This window comes from Atractosteus spatula, chromosome 11 (genome assembly GCF_055471065.1).
Source record: "Atractosteus spatula isolate fAtrSpa1 chromosome 11, fAtrSpa1.hap1, whole genome shotgun sequence".
Classification (NCBI taxonomy): domain Eukaryota; kingdom Metazoa; phylum Chordata; class Actinopteri; order Semionotiformes; family Lepisosteidae; genus Atractosteus; species Atractosteus spatula.
In genome coordinates, this window is record NC_142716.1 from 570400 (window position 1) to 592089 (window position 21690).

Here is a 21690-nt window from a genome sequence, read left to right on the forward strand (position 1 = left end):
AATGGAAGCAGGGAAAGTCATTGTCAATGTATTATTCTGCTTATGGAGAAGTTTACAGTATAGGATCTGCTCTATATAAACTTCTTGCTCGTGGCAATTTTTTATTTAAAAATCCTGAATTCATAAGACCATACTGGTGAAACTAATTAAATCAGATCTCTGCCTGTGGCTCCTATAAATCTCATGCAGAGAACGATTTTTAAAGGGCCTGTTGCTATAAGAGTGGGTCATGTGTACAATAATTGTGTAGAAGAGCTGACAATACTGTTTTTTTCTGTTAAAATGAATCTGTTCACACATACTGTACAAATGTGCATTGTAAGCTCACTTACAATGAACAGACACACACTTCACACTATCATCTAGTGATGGGGAAAAATCTACACAGAAAACAGTAACTTCATCAAAAAAAAAATATTTCACTACTTTTTCAAAGATCACGGCAAACTGTTTTTTAATGGGAAAGAGGAGTTCAGGTGAAGCTTGCTTTGAACACCATGGGTTAATATCTTTTAAGGCAGCGAGACACACATGGTTCTATAACATGCACTTGGGTTTTGTTGGGAGTAATAATGCACACATTGTAATGTAATGTATCTTAATAAAGAATGATTTGTTTTTTTAATATACATCTGTTAAATCTTTGAAAATGTGTTATTTATTTTTGAAGGAGTACTTGAAATAGTAGTTTTAGATGTATTTTTTTAGGTTCAGATATACGATATAAAAACAAAAACCTTGGAGTTTTCACAAGGATAATCAGTTACATACTGTAAAACTAACATTACCAGTTTTTAATCTGTCCCTCTATTATTTAGTTGATGAAAAATGTGCAAACGGCTCCATCTACTGACCTGACTTATTTATTCCACTCATTTGTTGAGCAAGGAGCTAGCAGCATCAGTCTGCAGGCTGCAAAGGGAAGAGCAGAGGCTAATTCCACCTTGTTTAAAAAGTACAAGCGAGTTCTTGTTTGCTTCAGTACAGCTGCTGAAGCAGTTGTTCAAAATCCTTAAACAGCCATGAGTAATTTAGCAGGTTTGCTGTCATACTTATTGTTGCTAGATGAATAATGTATTGAAGGAGAGTAAGAGTTGTATTTAAAACCCTGTAATAACCCATATAAACAGCGGAACAAGTAATTTATTCCATGCTGAAAAAAAGAAGAAAGAAAACACAACATTTCGGCCGTGGAGCCTTCTTCAGGTGTGAGCACCTCAATCTGAGATTCAGGTTTAAGTGATGCAAAGGACCTCCATCTTTTCCATGTGCACAAAGCTAGGGTCCCGATAGACATTGTGTGGTATTTCCTGATGCTGATGAGCTGGTGCACAGATCTGTAACATCTATAATCGGCCGCGACTACACAAAAGCCAAGGTAAAGCATTAGTCTACCGATATAATCTATGAATGGTCACTCTTGAGCTTGCCAGCATGGACTCCAGCTAATCCACAACCCACAGCCGGAAAACGGCAGGAAACGGATGGGCGGATAGTATGTACTGACCATAAGAACAGGTAAAAGTTTATTCCCTGCTGATAAGAAGAGATTTTTTCAGCTCCATGGCTGAAATGTTGTGTCTCTTTTCTTCTCTTTTCAGCAGGGAATAGACCTTTACCTGTTCCTTTGCAGCCCACGCATGCTGATACAGCTCCTTACTTGAACTAACCATAGTTTACCCTGTGGAGTTCTGCATCCGTTCTTGAGTTTGATTCGCAAATATATCGATCAATTGATTGAAATGAGATAACTAACCTGGACTTTTTCAGGAAATGTGCATCCTACACACTTCCTCTAATTAATAACAAGCGAACAAGGGTGCTTGAGATCGGTGCTTCGTGGCACAGGATGAAGGCAAAGCCATTTCTGCTGTCGCTGTAGTATTAATTCCCTCACTCGTGGAAACACTTCAGAGTCCGTCAGTCAGACAGAAAGACGGTTCCTCCTCTTCCTTTGCGCCCAGAGAGCAAAGTACAGTATCGGAGGCTAGACGCTCCTTGTACTGTGAGAGGGAAGGTCTGATCTCAGCAGGCGGACTGAAGGAGAGGAGTGTCTCTGCCCATTTCACCGCCGTTTCCACTCGGCTGAATGGAGATGGTCTAAAGCGCCGTCAGCATCATGGACTTCAACGTAAAAAGACTGGCGGCAGACGCCGGCACTTTTCTGAGCCGAGCGGTGCAGGTAAAGCGCACATGTGTCACGGCTGGAACGTGGCAGCTGAAATTAATAGAGAAGTTTCTTGATTTACTGTCTCTGTTTCCGGACCCTGTGTCGCGCCTCTGTCCCCGGTGTGGCGCCGCGGGAAAGCCCGGTGCTCCGCCGGGCCTGCTGGGTCCCTCGGAGTGCAGTCACAGGGCCTTTGGGCGTTGGTTTAACGGGGTTTATTTTAACAATTGGTTATGTTTTATATATTTTGTTAGCGGCCGAGGTTTGAAAACTTGTCATGTGACCAATTTTTGAGTCGGAAAAAATCCTCTTTCTAAATCATGAGTTCGGGATCGAAAGCCGATGAAGTCGGCTAGCCGTGCAGGCGGCTGTGCTGAGCGACAGCGGCTAGAAAACACCCCGGCTGTCCCCGGGGTCAGAGGAGTCAGGCACCCCTGATTTTTCACTGTTTACTGCAAATATGTCAGTGACGGGGAAAGGAAACTGAATATAGCATTGCGAAACTAAAACCCATAAATTCACACCACTGCCTCTGTCCTCTTTATTTACTGTACACAATGTGGACTGTAACGGTTTTACACATTGCTTACCTACTTTAGGTACGGTTCTCATGTACACAGTGTTAGTACAGTGACATTTAGAGGTTTATTTTCAGTGGGCTTCGAAAACTGTTGCGCAAGTTTTGAGGTTAGCCGTAAAGGAGGGGTTTTTCAACTACTGCAAGTGAGACAGATGTGTGGAAAAAAAGGATGTGATGTAAGTTATCCGAGAAAAATATCAATTAACATAGCAGACAAACATTAACATATTGTTATAAACTTTGTTATTAACATAACAAAGTCACTTCCAATAAGAGGGAAGATTATGTTGAATCAGTGCTAAAATTAGTTCTGATTAGAAATTTCATTGCAGGGTTGTTTTAAAGGATGGGTAATCCAGAATATGTAGGGGGAAACTGGTTAGAAACCAAAGATTTCTAACCAGTAGTTTATATGTATTGGAGTTTTGAAAGCTTTGTTCAGTTTCCGCATTCAAAGGGAAAGTGTATGTCTGTGAGCCGGTAACAGCAGTGATGATGTGTTTTTCTCTGTAATTCCCGGTGTAGTTTACGGAGGAGAAGCTGGGCCAGGCCGAGAAGACGGAATTGGACGCTCATCTGGAGAATCTTCTGACCCGAGCAGAATGCACAAAACACTGGACAGAGAAGATCATGAAACAGACTGAGGTTCTGCTGCAGCCAAACCCCAGTAAGATGTTTTGCTTTGTATTAAGTCAACTTAATCAGCAAAAATTTTAGAGCTCCCTTCCAAACCTTCAGGACTGTGGCTCTCCATTCACGGGAAGGATGGTCATCACTCCAGACTGGCTCCCAAATCAGGGGTTGCAAGGAGGGTTTAAGAAGCCCGTGCAACATGGCAGCACTGACCGCTGATGCAGTTTGGTGGCTAGTCACAGTATTATTCAAACACCCTGCTGTAACACACTGCCTACATAGTGCTTTCTGGACAGAATATAGAGTTTGAACAATTCACCGCAAAACCGATGGAGAAAATCCCTGACTCTCTCATGATCTCAGTGAAATGCGTAACCTGAAAGATACAACTTTAAAAGAGGTTACAGTTTTCCTCCCCCGCCAAAGCAGCCGCTCATCCTTCTCATCCCAGTTGTGCTATCCCCTGTCAGGACAGAGAGCCCAGAATACCAGAGGCAGGTGACAGAGCAATTTCAGTTCTCCCTTTACACAGCTGAGCTAACTTTGCCATAAGTGTAACACCTAGGCTTTAAGACACTAAGTACACGTGCTTCCAAATCAGGGGTTGCACAGATGAAGACCACCATATTTCTAATCCATGTCTTCACCCCCCTGTTTACACAGAGTGTGACGCTATAGCGTTACATCACAACGTTGGGAAGAACACGGGTGACGAGGGCAAGGCAATCAGAAATCAGCCAGCACTGATGTCGCCACACTGAACAAAATGCAGAAATAGTCCAGTACGCAGTTGCACACAATGCCCTTTCATATCGATCAAATGCATTTCAAGGTTTGTCGAGACAAAATTATGAGAAAAGGAATGACTGTATAAGGTCGGTGTTGAGGTTCATTTAAAGACTTTGAAAAGACCAGTTTGGTCAATAATTGATTAGTCTAAATCAGCCCAAACAAAGACTTTTGGCTGCGAGTCCCTGGTCGTGAGCTTTGCAGGGGTTGATAATGAAGGGCGGTGGCCTAGTCTCTGTTCTTCGAAGCTGAAAAAATGTGTTTTACTTCTGGGATGACCTTTTTGTAGTCCATACTAATACGGGACACATGACACTCACACAGTATGTCTTTAAATCGTCTGGCCCTTTGTATTCTGAACAACCTGCCACTTCTTGACTCAGATTATGAGTTATTGACCTAGAACGGTTGTAAAAATAATGTTAGATTTCATCAGATACTATTTTCGATTGTTATTCACCCATCCTGTTTTTGTCTGTGTGCTACAGTCTTAGCACTAGACACCATAATATGTTTCCTTCAGTGACATCATTGCTCTTCCGTGGGCTTCACTGGGGTGTGGCTGGAGAATGGTGTTCCTGGGGGAGGTGGGAATATGAATTCTCGGGAGCAGTTTGAGCTGTGTGTCTGAGTCACACCGGCTTGGGAGCACTCAGTTACAGTATCTCTAGTGGGTCTGCGTGTTAGATCCTCAGTGTGTCACTTGTTGCATGCTGCATTAAACAGTTTCATCTTCAAGCAGATAATGAGATTATTCACAGGAAACACCCATGACTGGAAAAGAAACTAATGGAGTTGATGCTTTTTTTTTTTAAAGTTGGGTACTGTAGAACTCATTGTCAGACTTAAAGGGGAACTGCAATGCTATTTTTATATTTTGGGATTGGAAAGAATCGGCACTGATAGGTGCATTTCCAGCCACAAAGAAAGTAAAATGTACACAGTAACGTGTAAAACCTCACATCACAAAATAGATTACATTTCCAGGTTCACAGAACATTATTGGTATCATTGGCTGCGATTCAGAACGAGGCAACATTGTAAACAAGCTGGCTTGTGAATACATCTCTTTTAATCCAATAGAAATCTTGCCCTCGACTTCTTGACAGTTTTTCTGACAAATACTACTTACTTGTTAACTCTGCATGCAGATCACGTTGGAACATTTCTGTGGTGAAATGTCAGCTTCGGAACCTTTACTCATGCGCCTGTACATTGTATTACGGTGACTAGTGAGCAGGAAAGGCATCTTCACATTGCAGTTCTGAAGAACTCTTGTGCTCGCACATGGAAAGACTGTGGGTTTGTGACAGCATGGCGACGATATAGTACTTTCACAAAGTTCACGGTTTTGTGCTTAATTGCGAATTTGTAAAATGTTATGATAGTGTTAATTATTTTGTCACCGAGATTTAATAACTGGTCTGAGAAATTGGGACTGCAGTTCCCCTTTAAACTTTTATCAGTATTCTTTATATTCTGATATCTGTAGGCTGTAAACTGTTTTAAGATTTTAGTATTGAAAAGATTGGATACAGGTTATTACTTGGGGGGTGGTCATGATATTTTAATTGTGTTTTCAGTCTTTCTTATATCATTTAGCTGTAATCATGTAGACTTTACTGCTTGTTTTTTTATGGAGTTATCCCCGTTATGCTCACACTCCCACAGCTCCTTCCTTTGCTGCTTCATAAGTGTGCAGACCCTCAGGATAGCCTGACAGGCCCTAGGGGAAGAGGTTGAAAAGCACTCTTCTGTCCTGCACAAGGACTCTTCCCTTTCTGGAGCTGGTTGTGCTTGTAGTCAAACTACTCACTCCCGGTCCTGAAGTATTAATCTTGCCTGCTCCTCTCGCTTCCTGGCAGGCATTCTCACACTATCAGCCTGTGCTCGACGCTCTCCTCCCCAGTCCTGGAGGGGAACCTCGTGGAATGCCTTGTGACTCCCATTCTGTCCAAATTGAGTTTTCCTGTTTTAATTTGCAGATGTCCGGATAGAGGAATTTTTGTACGAGAAATTGGAGAAGAAAGCCCCGACGCGATTGAACAACCATGAGCAGCTGGGACAGAGCATGATCGAGTCTGGGAATGAGTTTGGGCCTGGCACTGCCTATGGTAGGGTCTTTCCTGATCTAGGTGTTGCTCCTTGTACAGCACTGTACAATGTTAATAGGTGATGTAATGAATTTCTGAAATTATTACCTAAGCATGAATGGAAAAGAAGCAAATTTTAGTGAAGTCTGATGGTGCATCACTGCTTATTTTGAGTGTATATTAGTTTATGGTCTTAATACTGCTTTATATATACACTTGCAGACTTTATATATAGTTCAAGTAGGTAGCTGCGTCAGCATGCATAGGTTGCGATGGAACAGGTAACAGGCTTATTCCGTGCTGAAAAGAAAAGAAAGGAAACACAACGTTTCAGCTGTGAAGCTTTCTTCAGGTGTGAGTACAAAAATTCATTTTTACCGTGTAATATTAAAAAGTAAGATGCATCTTGTCATCACATTAGAGGGACTTTATATATACACTTGCAGTACCTTTAAACTGCTTCGCTCTGTGAACATGTTCTGTGATTTGTTGTGCATGAAGCCACTTTGTAACCTTCGCTGTGGTTGCAACTAACCGCTGTAATTAAGTCTTTGCAGCAGCTGTGCTGGGTGTTTTTGCGTACAAGGAAATTACATTACGCTGACAGATTCCGTACGCTAAGGAAAACAATCTCTTCATTCCCTCTAGTGTCAGGGATGAAGATCCAGTGGGAGAAAAATAGAAAAACATCTTCATTTTTTTTCTGCAGGAAATGCTCTTATCAAGTGTGGAGAGACCCAGAAGCAGATTGGCAGTGCGGAGAGGGAGTTCATACAGAGCTCGGCCATTAACTTTCTTACCCCTTTCAGAAATTTCCTGGAGGGGGATTTCAAAACCATTTCAGTAAGTTGAGGATATGGTTCCAGTCTGTGCTGCAGGCAGACATTTTGTCTCTTCTTACGTGTGTAGGAACTTCTCTAAAAATGCTGAAAGTCCCTCTAATGTGACGACAGCCAGACCAACAGTTGTTTTTCTAATTCATGTTTACCAAGTCATATTAAAAAGTAAGATGCATCTTGTCGTCACATTAGAGGGACTTTTAGCATTTTTAGAGAAGTCCCTCCACATGTAAGAAGAGACAAAATGCATCTATGCCCTAGACATACATAGTTACAGTCTATCAATTTCACAGTGTCAGGTTAGTTTTAGTGCCTTGATTTGAAATGCTGCTGAGCAGTGTTATCTTTCAGTCAAAAAGATGAAAAGAGCACAAGGCAGGAATCAGTTTACTTAGGATAAATAGTACACTATTCTTCTAAAGTGTTTCTTGCCTAAAGGAATTCAGAATAAAATGTATCATAAGCCATCCAGTTAACAGAAATACGTAAGCTGTTAAATAGTTTTCTCTGAGTGAGGTTTAAATGTTAGCCTGTAAAGTGGGTTTTATGGTGAATAATTTAGAACACAACAGGTCTGTGAAAGGCACAACTTTCGAACTCTTACCTCAGATACAGATGTTCTTGATCATTATGGTATTTTTTTACTGATTGACTTGTCACCTGATGGTTAATTAAGCCTTGAGGCATTTCTTAAAGACACAATGCATAACATGAAAGAAAGCAATTTGAAAGTACACAGCTACATTTTCAGGTATTGTGTAATTATGAGAATTAAACATTTCTTCAGCTGATCTCCAGCTAAACTTTTATGATCAGTGTTAGTTCATCATCTCAGTTACTCACAAAATGTATTAAAAAAAATTCTTATAGGTAATTTAAATATGTTAGCCTAATTATAGTAACATGCAGTTTCAAAAATTAGATTTAAATGTGCAGATAATAATGGTATTGAAAGCAAACTGTAATCTAGTTTTCCAATATAAATACAAAATGTGTGCACACTAAAGGCAAACTATAAATTGTCTATTATGCAGCATATAAAAAAAGAGAACTTAATTTTACGATTATTATAGTTTCATACTAGACTGTATTTTTACTTCATCCTTTTTTTAGGGGATTTCTGCTTGAGACCACTGGGTTTATAGCCGATGATATTTGTTTAATTATATGGCTTTTTATGGCTCCTCACTTCTTTTGTGGCACAGAATGTAATTTTCACATCAGATATCCTTTGGTCAAATGTGACCAGAATCAAAATGCTGCTGGCTTATTAGTCCAGAACACTGCTGTGATTCACAAAACTTTTGATAGCAAAGCACCAATGTTTTTGTAATGTACTGAATCTACCGTTTGCTCATTTATGGGTATCTCCATGGTTGGCTGTTTGTCCCAACTGTACTCTCGGTTGCAGTATTTTTAGACCCGTTTCGTTGCATGCTGGGTAAATTTGGAAGCCTGCTGGAAGTTGCACCTGTTCGGCTACAGTCAGAAGCTGGTGGGTGGTGGTGTGTATAAAGTGTGGATTGGGTTTGCACGTGATCATAGCTACTTCATCATAGTAGCCTACGTAACGTTAATCGAGTTTGAGCAAAACCTGGTCTGTGGCCGATTGTGGGATGTGGGGTAGCTGAGGTCGGTGCTACAGTAGTCGCTCAGGCCTTGGGATGCCAACCAGAGGGAGGCTGTGGGCCTGACCCCCCTCCACAGGTACTGTACCCTTGAGCAGGATCTTCACCCTGACTAGTCCAGCTGGCCAGCTCCCCAGGGCCAGAATGGCAGGAAGTGACCCTGCGGTGACCCGCTGTCCCACCCAGGGCTTGTGCACTCTCGATCCTCGCGAGACCCCGGTGGGCTCCACCTCTGTTGGGGATGGCAGGGTGGACGTCAGGTCTTGGGGCATTAAAGGAGGGCTTTGCTTTGGTGAGGTCTGTCAAGGTGGAGTCCTGCGCCTGCACTGGCCGTAAATTGTATCTGCCCTTTTCCCCCAGAAGGAGCGGAAGTTGCTGCAGAACAAGCGGCTGGACCTGGACGCTGCGAAGGCGAGGCTGAAGAAGGCGCGGGTGGCAGAGGCCAAGGCAGCAGTAAGCGTCCTCGTTTCGTGAGCCCGGAGTCCACGAGCCTGTATTTCACACGCTGGAGTCGTTACACCCTGGTGGGACGAGTGGTTGAATTATTGGACAAACAGTTGTTGGTCTGTTTTAAAATAAATCTCCAGGACCAGCAGCTATCCAAGTGGCTGACATCTTTCCTGTACTCCTGAGATGTGCTCAGAGATTTTTCAGTTTTACAGCAAATTCCTAATTTTTTTCTTCATTTTTCCATATTATAATTAACATAGCATGTGGGTACAGTGGTATGGGCTTCTGTGGTTCCCAGAATTTTTTGAGGTCAGTTGGTTGCAGTTGGTTGTCTGTGAAAGTACAAAAATGCAGCTTGTGCAAGTGAGCGTATTACACACCATGGGATGCAAGTGCCAGAGAAGTTCATATAATTTACTTAAATTCAGTCGGTTTGCATTCCAGGGTCTTAATCATATAGTAAAACACGTGAAGCATTAAGAGAAGTTGGCATTCATTGCATACTCCTAACATAACAAGAATGATCTTTTCTTGAACCATTCCTTTTCTTAAATTAAACCAAATGCAGGTGTCAGGCCTGTATGTTGTGTGAAATGCTGAAGATTTGCTTGATTTTATTTAAAACGCCTTCAAAGATCTTGCTTGTGTGGCTGCAGAATTAAAAATCTTTCTTGTTTTCTTGTCATCTTCATGTGCTTCGATGTGCTTTAGCAACTAAACTCTCCCTCTCCGGTGGGCGATAACCCAATGGTAAATTTCTCTTACATGCTCAACTTCCTGCATGTCAGGTGGCTAAAGGTTTGTTGGCTTCGTTCAGAGACTCTTTACCCTTCAGATGACATGCTTTCTCTTGCAGTTGCCAAGGGCTCAGTAATTTGGGAAAAACAGAGTGTTTCCATGATTCCCTGGTCACTGGGCAATTACCAGCCGGGCACGATTGATCAGATTCCATAACCTTCACTGCAAGCACATAAAAACAACTCTGCCCGCTGTGGGTCTTATTTTTACCCAAGTCCTGAGTGTCTCTCTGTCAGCCAGTGTCTGGATGGGGCTCTGTAGATTACACTCTGTCTTTCCACCTTTAGGCAGTTTGCCAAAATAAAGGCATTTTAATTGCTTAATTATGTCAGTAATTTAAAATTTGAATTAAAATATGTTATTAAGATTAGTTCTGCTCAGATAATCACAAGTCTTTTCATAATGACTGCGAGAGAAGGCATGGTGACGTTTCTGTGTTGGATGTGTGGATGTTTGAACGTTGTGGGAATGAAGTGAGATCCGAGAAGCATGGGGGGGGGTTTGTAGGAGTGTTTCTGTGAATGTGGTTCGTCCTCCAGATGGTACCGGAATGTTTTTTCCATTTCAACCATCCTGGTAGTCTGTACATGAAATCTGCATTCTGGATACCAAGCTGCATTTCATGGTATCAAAAAACATCACATTTACTAATTGCCTTTCCATTATATGACAGAAGATGAGTAGCCGAATGATTTGGTTTCCCCAAAATGCTATTTTAAATTGCTAAATACATAGGTACACTTCAAAATGTCATCATTTGCTTAGATGCTGGATTCCTAATTTTCAGTTTAAGTTGCCAAAGATCTGAGAAATGTTCTAAACTCTCTGCAGTGAGCATCCCTGTAGTGCAGATTGTTTGGGTTGAGCGCATTGAGATCACTTCGGGCTTTCATTTTTCCCGGTGGGTGAACCATGTTTCATTTTGCCTCTTCTCATTCATTCCCAGTGCAGTGGGCAGTTTACCCAGTGTGCCCACAGGGAAAGTAGGGAACTTTTATTTTATCATTTTATTTTACCCTTCCAGCGAATCCAGCCTGAGAGTGTCTTCCAGCCTTATCACTTTTAGATTTCACATGTCACCTAGCTTCCTGACTTTTTCAACTCAAGGGCTGTTTAAGTATGTGTCACAACGGTCACCTTTATCAGTGCTTTTGCATTCTAAAAGAGGGTTTAACCTGATAGTTTGTTAAAATACTATTCTTGAAACCCAGAAGCTTGTTGATTTCGTTAGCACAAATCACCAGACGGCCAAAATATAGTTTCAGTGCAATGAGTCCTTTATCTTTTATTGCTGCAGCTCAGTTTCAGACAGTTGTAGGTAATCTTTACTGTAGTTTGACACTTTGAAATAGTTACGCCTTTTTTCGGTTTCACTCAGCGACTGCAGTCCTACTCATTATGTACCTGCTGCCGCACTGCCCATTGCTAGGCCTCTCACAGGCCCCCTGGTGAGCTGCCCACCGGGAGAGAATCGCTGCTGTAAAGGACAGAGCTGCTGTCTTTCTTTAAATCCACCCAACAATTGCATGGTCACTTTGTGGACCGGCAGCCCTTTGCATTCAGTGCTGGAGTGTGTTTGTTTCTGTGAGGTGCTTGTTCCATCTGTAGGCTTATCCTGGATTCCTGTTTAGCTGGGCTGTACTGATGGACAGTTTCTATTCTGGGTGCTTTGTAAAGGGGGATAAAAATCACTTAGTGTTGTATATCTTCACCTGTGTTTTACCCTAAATACCTTGTCATTGTTTTAAATGCTTACCAGCTATGGGTGGAGGAAGTGACAAAGGTAAGTTGATGCTTTGCCAGTCAGGGGTGTTTTTTTGGTTTCTCTGCAGCATTTGATGTGTGCTTCTTCTGACCTTTTCCTTGAGCACAGCTGTTGGGATGAGTGTCCTGCAGCACCTCTCTCGCAGTGCCAAGCAACTGCTGGAACAGCTGGCAGCTCATCGCTGCAGCTTTCGTTTTTTGATTGATCCTTTTGCTTATTTGTGTCTATTTCTGTTTCGTGTATTGTTTTTGCTTGTTTGCTGTATCTCTTATCACATGGGCCTTGTGATTCCTTTGAACAGTACCCTGTAGAAATGTTGCTGGTACTTCAGTTAGGCCTTTTCACTTTGTGCTGTTTTATGCTCAGTGCCAGTATTGAAAACCAGGCAGTGAGATGCATGGGGATACAGAAAGGGGTCTTGTTGAGTGTGACAAAGCAGTGAGTGTGTCTGATTTTAATGCTGTAGCCCTGGAAGCCCTTGTGCGAGGAGAACTTTCTGGTGTGGTTGGAGGCGGCCGGTGTGACTGTGTCTCTCTGTCTGACAGGCGGAGCAGGAGCTCAGGATAACGCAGAGCGAGTTTGACCGCCAGGCCGAGATCACCAGGCTCCTGCTGGAGGGCATCAGCAGCACCCACGTATGTCGCAGGGCCCATCCCATTCCGAGGAAAATGACCTCAAGCACATCTCCCGTCATCAAAGACGCGCTTGAGAGAAGCAAGATTTCTGGAGCAGCTGCCCTTAGGCTGTAGTTCTGCATAAGACTGCTGTTCCAGCCAGTAAGGCAGCTTGAGAGCTGCTGGGTCACAGATCCACATGTCTCTCTGGTGACAGGAAGGGCAGCACCTGTGTAACCATGGGACAGCAGCTGACACTCCTGTACAGCAGAGTGCAGCAAAGGGCAGTTAGTTTAGAACGTCTTCAGGCCCTCATCCTTCACTCTGGGGTTAGTTCAGTTCTACTGACTCGTTTGCCACAGAGGCTTGGTGGATCATTTCGAACATGTATACACCCCAGTACACGCTATAAGGCCAGTTCTTCTGAGAACATGTAGTGGAAAACAATTGCATTGGCTAATTTACTAGTCTGCTATAACGCTGGTTTGGGGGGGGGGGGCAGGGTCTCCTCTCGTGGACGTGCGCGTTTGCCAGCCGCCTGCTCGCGGTCTGGGTGGCTCGAGTGGCGCTCCTCCCCTCACCAGTCCTGTTTGCTGCTGCAGGCGCACCACCTCCGCTGCCTGAACGACCTCGTCGAAGCGCAGACCACCTACTACGCACAGTGCTACCAGTACATGGTGGACCTGCAGAAGCAGCTCGGGAGGTACGGTGCACGTCTTTTAGTACAGCCATTGCAATTAAAGCAAACTAACAAGGAAGGAATATGGATTTGCGGTAACTAGAATAAATAATGAGGCAGGATTTCAGTTTAACTTTCAAGCACTTAAGAACATCGTCATGTGCAAGACAGCAGGACCTGCTGCTGCTGGCAGCAGTGTGATTCCTGGGCTCCTGGCCCTTTGCCCCTGCCTGCCGAGGGAACTCTTGGCCTCCTGTGCTGAGCTGATGCCCGCAGCTCCAGCACTGTGGCCTGCAGCTCTAAAACTCAAGGTTTAACAGTGTTATGAGAAAACATCCCTCGGGGACCTGCAGTTCCCCCTGCCTGCGTGTCCGTCCGCAGCTCAACATCATCATGCTAGGTTGTGTAATATACAGTAGATCTTTGCAATCCATGTTTGTCCCTGATTTCCAGTTTCCGGCATTTAGATTTGGTTGCGTGACACCCCATTAACCACATTTTGAACTGATCCAATTTAATTAAAATCACAAAATTCTGTACGTTTGAGAAACAGGATTAGTGACTTCATGGAGTGTTTCGGACATGGTGCTGACAAACGGCATTGATTGCTCACCCCCAGACTTGTTTAGTTGCACGTCACGTCATTCCACTGCTAAACACAGTTAGCCTCCAGTTTCTTTACTGTTCTATCTTTTTGCTTTTGGTGGTAGCTAAGGTGAGCTGACAAATGCTGCTTCAGTATAAAATAATCCCGTTCAGCGTCGACAAATTACAGGTGGGCATTCAAAATTGTACTGATTGGATTTAAAGTAGAAAAACTTGGGGAGCATTGAATATTTTTCTTGTAATTAGCGCATATCATAAACGCATTAACTGCTGCTTAAGGGTAAACGGGCAGTTGAAAATGCGAGGCGAGAAACGACTCACAAACCCGCTGAGGTATAAAAGTACAATCGGTTGTGCCTTCGTGGATTCTCTGAGCAGAGCTGTACGCGCTTGTCGAGTCTCCGGTGTGCTCTTGTGTCCCCGCAGCTTTCCATCCACGTTTTCCTCGAACAACAACCAGTCCTCCTCCGGCTCGGCGCCCGGCGTCTCTGTGCCCACGCTCCCCGTCTCCCTGCCGGCCCCGGGCCTGGCGCCGGCCGGCCCGCTCGGCTCCTCCGGCTTCATGGAGCTGCAGGCCTGCAGCGGCAGCAGGAGGGCGCGTGTGCTGTACGACTACGACGCCGCGGGCAGCAGCGAGCTGTCCCTGCTGGCTGACGAGGTGGGTCGCGCCGCTCAGGGCGCTGCTGGTAAAGGTCCATGATCGAGCCCCACAAACCGGTAATTGGGAACTGCATCTCGCGGTCTGATGTCTGGCATTTAGTTACTTATAAATAGTTGGAAATGAAACCTCGCACTTGGAATGCAAATTTACCAGGTCCATATCTTATAATTGCATTTTACGCTTCAGTAGTTTTTGAGTAGCAGGTTTATTTAATTTCCATCTCGTATTTCTTTCAGCACTAGGCTCCTGTGCCACTGGTAAAAAGAAAAAAATGATTTGAAGATTAAAATGCAAGACAGAGTCAAGCAAAGCTAAACTACATAAGATAAATGAATATCGGCAATTATAACCAGGAAATATAGGACAGTAAATTACAACTATCGAGACAGACTGCTACAGTTAGCATTATTTTATATTAAAGATGTTTAAATGTTTCCTGTTGGTTTCAAATCCAAGAGGAGCCGGGCGATGCCAGCGCCAGGCTGGGCTGTGTGCAGTCTGCTTGTTTGCTGGGCAGGGAGTCCGATCCCGTGAGCCGACAGTGACTGACGGGCTCGGGCTGGCCATGTCTTTCAGGTCATCACAGTGTCCAGCGTCCCGGGAATGGACTCGGACTGGCTCATGGGCGAGAGGGGGAACCAGAAGGGCAAAGTGCCTATTACCTACCTGGAGCTGTTGAACTGAGCTTCTGCGCGGGACAGGGGGGCCTACTTACAGCTGTGATTTCATATTTATATGCATTTAACTTTATATGAAGCAATTTTAAATGTCTTCCATTCTTCCATGTCTTAGCGATGTTACAGCAGCCGGCGCCGCAGACCGCGGGTTCTCTGGCAGAGAGCTGCAATAATAAATATCGCAGACCAGAATAACTTCCAGAATTCCATTCAGGGCTTCCGATGTATGTGTGCCAATGAGACTTTTCCATTTTTTTTTACTGAGCTCTTCACTAACTGCGAAAGTCTGCCTTTCTGTGCTTTAGTGCTTTAAATAAATGTATTATTGTCAAGTGTTCTTTTTGCTTATGTTATTCAATATAAATACTTTTTTGAGTGGTTTTTGAGCGGTTGAGTAACCCAGTCCATAAAGGTTTTGCTTGCTGTGGAACAGTGACCCCTTGTGGCTGGCTGGGGAGATGCAGGTCTTGTGCCGTCAGTGAGGGTCACACCTGTCCTGCAGTCGGAGTGTGGAAGGATGGACAGCTCGATGGATCCTGTCCTCACTTCCTCCTGCCAGGGGGGGCACTGTGTGCCGGGACGAAAGGAAGCATCGGATGTTCCAGATGGGTGGCTTTAAAACAACCGTTTGAATGTTGACTGACGTTTTTTCCTTTTTACTTCACCACATGTTAAAGTGATTATACATTTCTTGTTAATGAGTTACTTCTCTGGTCCTTTCTGATGCAGCAAAGGTAGCATCGGTTGACATTTTTCCAGAAGGAAATCTTCGCTGTGCAGTATGGTGAAGGTCTACGCCTTAAAAAAGCCTTAGACATTTGACAGTGGAATTCATTGGGTAGATGTGTACATGTAAAACCAAAAGATAAAATATAATAAATGTAATTACTGTATGTCAAGGAACAGCTGGCACAGAGTGGAGTGGCGTGTTTAAATGTAGTTCATGTTTTATTCAGTAACTGGAGTCACTTATTCTGAGTCAAATGGCTCAAGTAAATGATTCAGACAAGCACAGTTTGTGCTCAGCTGCTATCATGGATTGCTTTCTAGTCTCATACTGAGCAATAGGAATAGGGTTTTGAAGGAAAGCAGACTTTGAAGTAGTGTTTTATGCTAAAACAGAATTTTACTTGAGCAAAACTACAAGTTTGAGGCCAGATAATTTTACAGCTGAGGATCTGGATATTTGCTGGGCACACACAGTGAGCTAGGAAAAAAGGCAACACCCACAAAACGTTCCACCCTGAACCAAGATGTCAGGCGCGTCGGTAATGATCATGCCTTTAATCCATGATATATAGTGATTAAACTTCCAATACAAATGCACAGGTCATTTCTGTTTATACAAAAAAAACAAAGGGTTGATGAAAATTGTTGAATTTTGCAGAGCTAGCTGTTGTTTTTTTCAGAATTGGGTGAAAATTGTCTCGGCTGTGGGATGTATAATCTGCAATCAAGAAGTAAGAAGAACGATTTTGTGAAATATCTCATTTTGGATAGTCTAGTTTTATTTAATCATTTTGGTTTTACGAAGAAATGCATTTTGATTAGAATTATATGAAGAACTCTTCCTGTTAGTAATTTCACTGCTGTCTGTGTTGGTTACCAAGGGCTCTGAGCAGCGTGGTCTGATTCAGGCTAGGCTGTAATGGTCATCTACCACCTGAGTCCCTCAACGCTCCAGCCCCGAGAACCTCTGGCTGCTCTTTGCCAGCAGTGGAACTTTTAATGCAGTTAAGAGTTTTCATTGTTGGATATTTCAGGCCAAATAAAATCCACACAGAGAGGAAAATCTTTGCAGGACGAGAAGGACCTTCTGAGGATAGGCGCACCTAATCCAGTCAAGGGGAAAGGGAGCATGTTTGGTGAAGTGAAATACACTCTGAGAATCTCCTGCCTCGGCGGACCTGCTGGGGCCTTGAAGTGTTCAATCCAGGTTGAGTTTATCCAGGCAGAGCTTCCAATACCCAGCTGAGGAGCTTGAGGTGCCTCTAGTCTGGGGAGATGACAGGTGACTGTGTGATCTGAGGCCCTCTGTGGCTCCTAAGAGCGCAGTGAGCAACAAGGGGCCCCTTTGGCTGTCCTGAGTGATGCCTTGCAGGTAGCAATCCTTGAGGAAGCACATAAATGTTTTCTTTCTTTCCAATAAGCTTACGTCCTCTCCACTGCTCCTTCTTGCCAGTCCACACGGATAGAGATTGTTCTGTTCTGTTATCTCTGATGTGTGCTCTGGGGTTTGGGCTGGAGTGTTGTGATGTGTGTGGAAAAAACTGCTACATCTGTGCCTGTGAGTCACTGCCAGTCTGGGCGGCAGGGCTGCTGTCTCTTCCTGAGCACAGCACAGAGTGATGCCTAAAGAATCTGATCTAATATTTTCAACGCTGCTGTGAATCTGCCCCTGAACCGCCACTATAACTAATCCTCCTCTGAGCGAAAGGGCCGAGGGAGTCGTCAGACTGGCCTCTGAGAGAAGGGAAGAGGATACAGCACACAGACCAAGAGGACCTTGGGAAACAAACTTTTTTTTTCAGAACTTTTTGCTTGGTTTAAGTGAAACTTTTTTTTTAAATAAATGTGCAAATGCCTGGGTCATATTCTAATTCTTGTTTTTTCATCCAGATATTCTTCATGAGCAAACATTTTATTTTAGAAAAGAAAGCAAGTTTGAGTTTTGCAATTCCTTAACTAAATTATAGAGCTTTTAAAACAAAATATATTGCTTAGTTGTAGCAGAAGTTTAATTCCAAGATCGATTTTGTGCTGCTGTGAATATGATGCTATTGTGCATTGAAGCCAGCAGAGGGCAGAATGTCAGTAAGGCAAAAGATGGCAGTAAGCAGTCCTGGTGCTGCTGAAGTAGGGTCCTGCTGCAGAAAGCATCATACTGCTACGATAGAAATATAATGGTTAATAAAGTTACATGGGGTAAGGAATCTGCATACAATTCTATACAATATAGCGACGTTAAATCCCTTTGTTTTGAAAACAAAGATGTGGCCAAACCTTGTCTGTATATTATTAGACTCACAGCTGTACCCCTGCACACAGAGTTACAGCACAAATTACAATACTACTCCATCACAATCGTTATCAAGGAAGAACAACCTAGAAAAATGTGCTTCACACTTTTTCCTTTGGATTCTGCACTCTGCAGGACAGCCAGCCTGCGGAGATGATATTTACTGTGCTGGCGGCCCTGCAGGTGGAACGGGCTGGTTTTGACTTGTAAAGGGGATTTGTGTTCTGGCCGTAATCTTGCGCACAGCTGCTCTTCTAATTTTCTCTTTCAGTGCACGTCGGCAATGTGGTGTGACGATAAAGGCGTCAGTGATATTTCACATTTCCCCCCGCTGCACACTTCACCGTGTCCCCAGGTTCCTCTCGGGCGGCCCTGCTGAGCGGCCGTGATTGCGCCGCGCTCACAAACTCTCCGCGGCGCCTCCCGCTGTGACAGCGCTGCCATCGCAGGCCTTTGATTTCTGAACACATCTCCAGCTAATCTCTTTTAAATATCTTTGATGATGATGCGTGCCACAAGACTCTTCCCATTCTTGCTGGGCCTTGAATGTCACTTTTAACCCTTCCACTGTCTAATCAGAAGCTCTTTCCTCCTGGTTAGACTTGAATTTTGTCTTGTCTCGCTTCAATTCTTTTCTTTTGGGATGGGGAGAGCAATAAGATATCATGTTCTGAACTGAAACTGACAGCGGTTTTCTGATTCGCTCAGACACAGCTTTCCCCTCCCTCCAGCTGAAACTCCCAGATTTAATTCGCCAGGAGGAGAGCAGCCAGAGAGAGACCTACAGGGAGTCCCGCCGAGAGGCACAATGCCAGGGCCTGCAGCCCTCCAGCCTGCCGAGCCAGTGAGCTCCACGTTCAGCCTGCCTCTCACTCTCTGCTGCCTCATTGTCAGGCCCGAGGGCCTGTGTCAGGTGTAATTGAACCAGACACTCAGCTAGTGATTCCATCACCCTTCCACTGACACCGAGACATCTCCTGCGCACTCAGCTTACTTTTTTCTAAAAAAAAAAGCATTCCAGAAACCTCCATAATTTAAGTCTGCCACAGGCAAAAATATTCAATTTGCTTGGTTATTTTCCCAAACACCCATGGCAAGTGTAAGTTGGTGGAAAATGTTTTAAGAACGTGTCTCAGAGCTGGGTTGTTCAGACAGCAGCAGTCTATAGGCTGTGCAGAGCTGCCTGTGTGGCGATTTGATTGCCCACAGGTTCACACTGAAGAAATTTCCCCAGACTCAGGGAGGGACCCTGAGCAGCGTCCGTGTGCTGCTAGAGCACAGACATTCAGAGTGATTTCTTGAAAGAGCCCAGTGAATCTACATGCACAGCATGGATCAATAATTTGTTCTACATCTCTGCCAGTCTTTGCAAAAAACAGGTGCCTCCTATTTGTCATCCTTAAACTACTTCAGTTTAATTACTACATCATTAAAGCCCTCTGGCCCTTGTCTTAATGCTATGCCTGAAGATGGGTTCAGATTTATTACATCGGTCCTCTTATGGATTTTAAATACCTCTGCCGAGACACTGTTTACACATACTTCTGAAATACCGACACCCTTCCGGGCACTGGAGCAGGGCGCTGGGATCAGGGCAGACTGCTCTCAGCGTCTCACCGGCAGCTGTCAGGCCGAGAGCAAGGGTTGATGGGAGAAGCCAGCGAGGTTACGGGAGACGGATGTCAACATGGGCACAGCTGCGACTCTCCAGGGCACCAGCACAGAGCCAGGGAGCAAGCTAGTGTCAGGCATCTGGAAGGTGCAGTCCTACAGAGCAGGAGAACCCACAGACATGAGGACTTCAGCCACTGCTGCTGTTTGGCTGCTCCTTTTGGAAAAGGCTTCAATTGGCTTTGAGATACTGGCTAAACATCCACATAGCATTTGAGAACAACAAATAGAGATCACCAATCCAAAAATAATCAGCTAAATGATTATAAATTATACAGATTCTACTGTAAAAAAGTGACAAAAGGCATATCACAGACCTCTCTGTCCTTCAAAAATGCAAAAACAAAGGTTAGAACAAATCTTCAGCGCGTGCTGTCTCCAACCACAACTGTTTGACAGCAGTTGGAGGTTGGTTAATGAATCTGGAGGAAATTGGATGGCCCAATCCACTTTCACAGAACAGGCAAATGTGAACACGCAGGAGTCTTCAATAATCACTGATCAATCCTACATAATGGGGTGAGAAGCAGCTTTACATGAGTTATACTCAGTTTCACCAGAAAGCACATTGTAGTTTCTTTACTAAAGGATGATCCTGTGAAACATAAAAAATATTCCCCAAGAAAACGTATCTGCTAGGTTTCAGAACAATGCATTTACATAGTCTCATGAAACAAACAAGGGATGCGTGAAGGAGGGGAACAGTTACAAGTCTTACAAGTTCTAGAAAAGCATACTGATTGAATGTTTCTGGCATTGTTTTGATGAATTGATCCTTCACGCCTCACCATGACAGACAAGTAGATCAGACTGTTGTATAAACACTAAATCGGTGAGGGTGTTGATTGGGAACAGGTATTGAGGTGGTTTATTCTGTTGAGTGTCGATCAAGACATTAAAGCACAGAAAGGCTCAAATAACATGCTCTTTCGGCCATCTGTACGTCAGAGGAGTCCTGCAAGAATGTAAGAGTAATGACAGATGTCTCATCCACCAGAATTGTGCTTCACTGAACAGCTGTGAGTGAGCTGGGTATCCAAGGCTCAGAGACCAATGACCACGCTCGTCCGGGCTCTTCAGATTGAATGAGAATCGAGAGAATTTCTGCAGGACAGCACCTGGAGCCTGGTGAAAAGCAGGTGTCAGAACTGTATGGCATGGACTGCTTCCAGCTGAGGCCAGTCTGTGAATCTCCCTGCAGATCAACCATGTAGACAAGTTTTAATCAACATAATGAATTTACCAAAGTCACGCCGGCTCAATAAAGTTAGTGCACCTGCTACAGTAAAACTTTTCCCAATTCTGCAGCTTTATAAAATCGCCGTGAATATTTGGTACTCAGTATATACTGAATAGTTGTACTAATTTAAAGAAAAATCAGAGAGACCTTAGCGCAGTGTTATCAGCGCTGATATATAACAGCAGGTTGCATCCATCTTCCAAAGTACAATGGCCACAAACGTTCCATAACTGTTTCATTCAAATATTTTATGTTGCAAACTGTGAATGATGTTGTTCAGGCACGCTTTCTCGACCATTTGAAACAAATCTCTAGCACAGCAGTGGTTCTTATGATGGCAGAAATATGAGACCTCCCCCAACTCATTCTGAAACAGCACTCGGATTCCAGCATCAGAAATTGGAAACATCAAACAGTGAAACATGTTGCATCTGAAATATTTCACTCTGTCCTTCTGGTTCTTATAAAGAAACTAGTACAACTCAGAAGAACTCGTCAGAAACTCCCACTCTTGCCCTTCGTGGTGCTTGTCCTCTCTGCCCAGGCTGCTGGCTTCTCTGCGGTTCACTTCATAGACTGTAGATGTGTGTCTACTTGCACAGAGATGACACTATTTCAGGGTGGAAACTATATGAGCAGCTCGGTTAGGAACGTCATAAGTTTCACGTTTCCTTGCGCGCAATTGGTGTACTCATGGATGCAACTCTTTCAAGACTCAAGACTGGAGAATCGCTCATGTAGTGTCCACCCATAAGATAGGCGAGATAAGTGAACCAAGTAA

The 21690-nt window shown here is 43.9% G+C and overlaps 1 protein-coding gene across 2 annotated transcripts; it reads left to right on the forward strand.

The window, feature by feature from the left end:
• Positions 1-1961: 1961 nt before the first annotated feature.
• LOC148823258 (endophilin-B1-like) lies at positions 1962-15311 on the forward strand. Of its 2 annotated transcripts, XM_088927981.1 has the most exons (10): positions 2117-2182; positions 3273-3414; positions 6155-6283; positions 6972-7105; positions 9090-9182; positions 9891-9977; positions 12288-12377; positions 12959-13059; positions 14068-14299; positions 14879-15305. In XM_088927981.1, exons 1-10 carry the CDS (start codon positions 2120-2122, stop codon positions 14984-14986), a joined length of 1179 nt encoding a protein of 392 aa, XP_088784107.1. In that variant the 5' UTR covers positions 2117-2119; the 3' UTR covers positions 14987-15305. The 2 variants fall into 2 exon arrangements, with proteins under 2 accessions (XP_088784106.1, XP_088784107.1); XM_088927980.1 differs by lacking the exon at positions 9891-9977 and having other exon boundaries at positions 1962-2182; positions 14879-15311.
• Positions 15312-21690: the final 6379 nt, after the last annotated feature.